We start from the raw sequence: 5,654 nt of genomic DNA, 5'->3' as shown, positions 1-5,654 counted from the left end.
TCACAACTATTCCATGTGTGGGGTCTAAATCCGACCACATATGCATTCTCCCATGCCTTAGTTGTGTGATGTACATTAGCCCCGTGACTTCCAATGGCGTTTAATGGAAAAGGCCTTTGACATTCACATTGGTTCAGGCATTAACACTCTAGTAATCATGCCTTGTGACATTTAAGCATGGACACGCGGCTCGTAGGAGTGCTCTTAGCCATTTTGGCGTCTCTTCGTTTCTTGCATTTTGCCAAACAGACATTACTCCTCATAAATTCCATGTCTCTTCACTTAACTGCAGTTGAAGATTTAAATAAGGAATGTTTCTTCTTCATTCTTCATTCCCTCCGTATCTTCAAATTCTCTCAAAAACCTTAACCCCCACGAAAATGTCAAACCTTCCTTCCGCCTATTCTAACTCCCCAAAACACACCCCAACTCTTATGAGAGCACTCCAAGCACTCCAGACAACAACATTCCCTCCCCACCACCAGGTCCTATGCATCCCCCTCTACCTTTCCCCATATTCCCTCTACCTCCCCAAGGCTTCGTCTCTGAAGAGGTTGCTCCCTTCAACTAAAGCGACGAAGAAGAAGAACACTTCAGCTAAGGGTTGAAAAGGACGCCGAAGATGTAGCGCTTGCTACCTTCACGAGGGCCCCTTCTAGGCATAGGAGAAGACGTAGGCCCTCTTAATCAGGCTCAGAGTCTAGCGCTTCAAACATTTCTGACTTAAAGGAGTCAACTCCTCTTATGGCTCTGACTCAGGGAAGGATAAAGGCAAAGAAGAGGAGGAGGAAGAAGATGATGATGAGGATGAGCAAGAGATGAAGTATCTGGCTCTAGACTATTCCCAAGAGGACTTTGGGGATGACTCAGATACCTATGCTTCGTGGTCTCCTTAATCTGCTCGCCATCAAACCAATAGCTTCTTTTCTCTTTTTTTTTTTTTTTTTAATGTTTTGTTTAAAGTTTTTTCTTTTGTTTTTATCATTTAGTGGCTTCCCCCCTTATCCCTCACCCTACTCTTTCATTTTCACTCTAACTGCCCCGGTTTGGGGGATTAATTGATTGGATACCCGAGAACCATAATCTTTCCTAGGAATAGCTTCTACGACGATAGATAGGGGTCAGGTTTGTTTGGCATCTATGCCCCCTGCCCTCCAAACAATATGGGAGCCTTTCAGCTCGTATTGCTCACATTCCTAGATCTTTATGGCACCTCCTCCACCACAGTGTGAGATGGGAGCAGCTCTGAAAAGCTAGGCCTACTTCAAAATTCACTTTCAACAATGTCAACAACACCATGAAAAAAGTAAACTATGGTTGCCCACTGATCTGATCATAGGTGAAATCCAATCCCTTCGTTTCGTGCCAGGCTTGGAAAGCGTAAGTAAGATAGGCTCCCTTCACCTGTGCCTTTACACTTTGTCTGTGAAGGCGATTTCCTTGCTTTGCTGACACGTGTCAAATTTGAAAAGATGTTCCGTTTTTTGAATAAACTTCTTTTTGGAGGGAAAATAGTAACTCCTCAAAGTATAAAAGGAAAAGAAGTATTTCTCTTCCTTATTTCTCTCCTTTTTTCCTTTATCTTCTTCTTCTTTAACCCGAAACCTAGAATTCTTCTTAAATACCAAATCATGGGTGTGAAACGTGGCTTAAGATCCAGTTCTGCAAAATTTTCAGAACCTTCGCCTTCAAAGAGCAACAAACCCCTTCTAGGGGGAGATAAAAATCCTTCCATAGAGGAATAGTGGATTATCCCTCCCTTCTTCGAAGACTCTCTGTTTGATAAAAGTCTTGATTGGGATTCAATCCCTTGTTCTAAAGACCCTCCTTACACAGCATGTGTAGAAGCTGATGATCTTCTGACAATGGATCTAGATTTAAAACACATTCCTAGGCTCGGTACCTGCAGAGGGGACTTTGCTCCCATTTTAGATGTGGTCTTCAAATCCCACACTTTTGTTTCTAGAAGTTGGAGAAGTTGGTGTTGAAGAGTGTTGGCTCATCCTCCTTTCATGGATATTTTACAGAGAGTGAAACTTGTGGACACCATTCTTGTGTTCTCTAGTTTGGAGATCAACAAGGACAGTGAAAGTCTACTCTCCCTTCTGCATCGGTGGAATCCCACTACTTATACCTTCTTCACAGGGTATCAATAAATCTCTCCATCTCTAGAAGACGTCTATGAGATATTGAGACTTCCCCTGTTTGGAGATGGTGAAGTAGTCAACGTCTCTTTGTCTCCTGATAAGTCTAAAGCCGTGAAATTCCTTGAAGATTCAGTGAAGAAAACTCTAAAGAAACCAGTCCTTAAGGCAGCAAGAAAAGGGAAATCCCCCAGCAAAGAAGTACCAAAAGATACTGGTGTTGGCTGAGACAAAGGTTCCAGGGCCAATTTCTAGGGATGGATCAAGTACTTCTGGAGGGAATATGCTAAAGATGTAGATGAGGAAGCTAATAGAGACTCCCTGAAGGAAGGCACCAACTTTGTTGTAGAAGAAGATAACTCTGGCCCTCATGAATTTAAAGCCTTTATTGCTTTCTTTTTATCTCGCCATTTGTTTGAGGGATATCCTCATGAGAAGATTCTAAGCAGACATTTCCCTCTAGCTGTTAAACTAGCCAAAGGACATTCCTTTCTCCTTCCTCCTTATTTTCTAGGAATTTTGTACTATCACCTAGATCAATTCACTCCTGACTTGCAATGCTCATAGGGTAGATTTCAAGTAGAAATCTTTGTACCCGTTGCCTTTTTTCAAATATGGATGTGGGAACACTTTAGGAATTATGCCCCTATCCCTAAGGTGTTAAGCTCTTATAAGACCAGTCTGCCATCACCGCAAGGACTACAATGCTCCTAGCATTGGAACGAGGTGATAGTGTCTTCCAATAGTTTCCTTAACAAAGTATTAGATGACCCCACTGATTGGACAACCAAACCTTATTCTACCTTAGAAGGTGGACTTCACCCACTATTCACTTCTTTAGAAAGTACTCCTGATTCTTGTTATAGAGATACCCTCTAGTCTAAGGAAGAACTTTCCTTTGTTGCTTGTGCTTTTCCCTTTCATCTTTAGGAACAATTTCAAGATGAGTATGAAACTCAAGCTTATAATCCCCATAGGTTTGCCCACCAATTTGTTTTTGACCAAGGCATACTGGGACACTTCTCTAATTTAGTTTTACCTGCTGTAATGGCCTACTTAGCCTTTAAAAGAGAGAATCTCATTAAGATATTGGTAACAAGCCCTAAAATCCCCTTTACATCCCCCACCAGAACTGGAATGCCTTCACCCAAGTTCAAGTCATGGTGGTCCGACATTAGGGAACGTATTAGGAATTTTAGGGAAAGTGGTGCCCAGCGAGTGGATGTCCCACCTATTTTCAAAGGTGATTTGACTTTGAAGCTCCTTTCCAAAGCCAAACCTTTAGGCACTAAGAGAAAGAAGAATGCAAAAACCCCTTCTATCAAGAAGCCTAAGGTACATTTTCTTCTTTGTAATGGCTAAACTCTTGTAATGTCTTCTCTTAATCAATGGAGCAAGTTACTTTTCTTCCTTTCTCCCTTTTTGACCTTTGACAGGTTACAGGATTTGTTTCTCAAGCTCAATCCAAAGCAAAAGTCACTTCTTCAACCCAAGAGGTTTCTGTACAGGAAATGACTTCTGATGAGGAAATAGAATCTAATGCCAAAAGGGAGGATTCAAATCGGGTGTATGCTGAAAATCCTTAAGAAAAAGAAGATTTAGCAGAAGCTACTTCCAAAGATCAAGAGAGTGAAAGCACTCAGACAAAATCTAATCCATTACTCTCATTGATTTCTCCTGATTTGAGAGCAACCTGTTCTCAATTGCTCTCTAAAAATCCCGAAACCATGAAGGATACCAGCAAATGGACTTTGTCACTTAAGGGTTTTCTCTTATAGTAAATTGGGTCTATCATATCCAAACTACAGTCAAAGGGTAAAGAGGATTGCCTAGCTCTTCCCCTTGATGATTTCATTTCCACACTAAGTGAGGCGGAGGGCCTAAGTGTCAATGTCAGCTGGTTAAAGAGCCATGTCACTGCATTGAAGGACTTAAAGAAGGCAGAACCCTCTATTCATACTTCCTTGTCCTCACTTCGTAAGTTAAGAGTTAAAGAAAACATTTATATCGACAAAGAAAAGGAAAAAAAAAAAAATCAACTTTAAAGTACATAGCACTTCAATCACTCATCTCCAGGAATTTATCAACAAACTTTAAGTGAAATTAACATCCCAGCAAGAAGCGAGTTCTGCCCTTCAGACTCAATTAAAAGGTGTCACAACAGAATGTTACTCTTTAAGGAAAGAGATCGAAAAGCTAGAAGGCGAGCTAGAAGCTCTGAGTGATCCAGACTTCTCTCTTGAAAACATTAGTTCTCTCACAAACATTATTTGATTTTCAAGTTGTAATATTTTATTGTCTTGAAGGGCCATGTGGTTGTATTATAAACTTTACTATGTTTTATTCAGTTAGGCTATCTAGACTTTGCATGCATATCATGAACAATAGAATATGACCTAGCTAAATAGAAGACTTTGTTTATAATAGTATAAGTATCGTGGAACATAACATCAATTTGACATTAAGGCAACAAAATATTTTTACAAGATTAAGCATGATATTTCTTAAGGTGAGCTCCGCTAATTGGGCTATACGCCTTTGTACCTGCCTGATCTTTTAGTCAATAGTGTCTTGTTGGATGTGTTTCTTCCACTATATAGGGTCCTTCACATTTTGGAGAAAACTTGTGCTTAATAGCTCTAGCCACTCCTCGTACATAAGGGGTAGTTTTCCAAACAAGTTCCCCCACTTGAAACTTTCTTTCTTAACTTGGCCTTCATGCCTAGCCTTCATATTAACCTGGTAAAGATGATTATGAGAGGCAACATTATCGTGTTTTTCTTCAATAATTTCCAAAGTAGCTTCTCTGGGTATCCCTAAAATCTCTGCTAGCTTCACTGTTGGCCTTACCAAATCTATTGGGATGACAACCTTCGTGCCATAGACTAGAGAAAAGGGTGAAGCTCCTATAACTTGTGATTTGGCTGTTCTATGAGCCCATAGAGCTGTAGGAAGCTCTCTCTCTATCCATTTCCATTCTCCTTAGTCATTTTTCCCAATATTATCATTAATCTTTTATTAGAGGCCTCAACTTGACCATTTCCTTTGGGATAATAAGGTGTCGATGTCGTGTGAGAAATGGAGTACCATTCTGTTAAACAACACACATCCTTGTTCAAGAATGGTGTGCCATTGTCAGAAATAATTTTGCTAGGTACCCCAAAATGATATATTATACAAGAAATTAGCCACTGAGCTACCTATTGCCTTCTTCATAGCCACAGCTTCTACCCACTTGGTAAATAGCTCAGTGGCTACCAATATTCATGTACATCATTCAGAAGGGGGATTTATAGGTCTTATAAAATCCAGGCCCCAACTGTGAAAAGGATATGGAGCCACAATTGGATGAAGACTTTGATGGCTGGTGTGTATTTCATCCCCTTACCTTTGGCATTCTTGACATTTCTTGACAAAGTCTTGAGCATCCCTTTGCATTGTTGGCCAGTAATATCCCTAGTGTAAATCCATTTGCCATGGCTTTCTCCCACTCGGGTGTCCTGCTGGCTC

At 40.6% G+C, this 5,654-nt stretch overlaps 1 protein-coding gene across 1 annotated transcript; it reads left to right on the top strand.

Moving 5' to 3' along the window:
* The first annotated feature begins 380 nt into the window (after positions 1–380).
* Positions 381–896, top strand: LOC115951679. The gene is made up of 2 exons (XM_031068840.1): positions 381–603; positions 760–896. Exons 1-2 carry the CDS (start codon positions 381–383, stop codon positions 894–896), a joined length of 360 nt encoding a protein of 119 aa, XP_030924700.1.
* The last annotated feature ends 4,758 nt before the right edge of the window (positions 897–5,654 follow it).

The sequence above is a fragment of the Quercus lobata genome, chromosome 7 (genome assembly GCF_001633185.2).
Source record: "Quercus lobata isolate SW786 chromosome 7, ValleyOak3.0 Primary Assembly, whole genome shotgun sequence".
In the NCBI taxonomy this organism is placed as follows: Eukaryota; Viridiplantae; Streptophyta; class Magnoliopsida; order Fagales; family Fagaceae; genus Quercus; species Quercus lobata.
The sequence above is the reverse complement of the archived record's forward strand: the minus strand, read 5'-3'. Positions and strand labels throughout refer to the sequence as shown.

Coding starts and splice junctions, on each gene's coding strand:
- LOC115951679 (XM_031068840.1), top strand. CDS start 381: ATGTCAAACCTTCCTTCCGCCTATTCTAACTCCCCAAAACACACCCCA. Junction 604..759: donor GAAGAACACTTCAGCTAAGG/GTTGAAAAGGAC, acceptor GCTCTGACTCAG/GGAAGGATAAAGGCAAAGAA.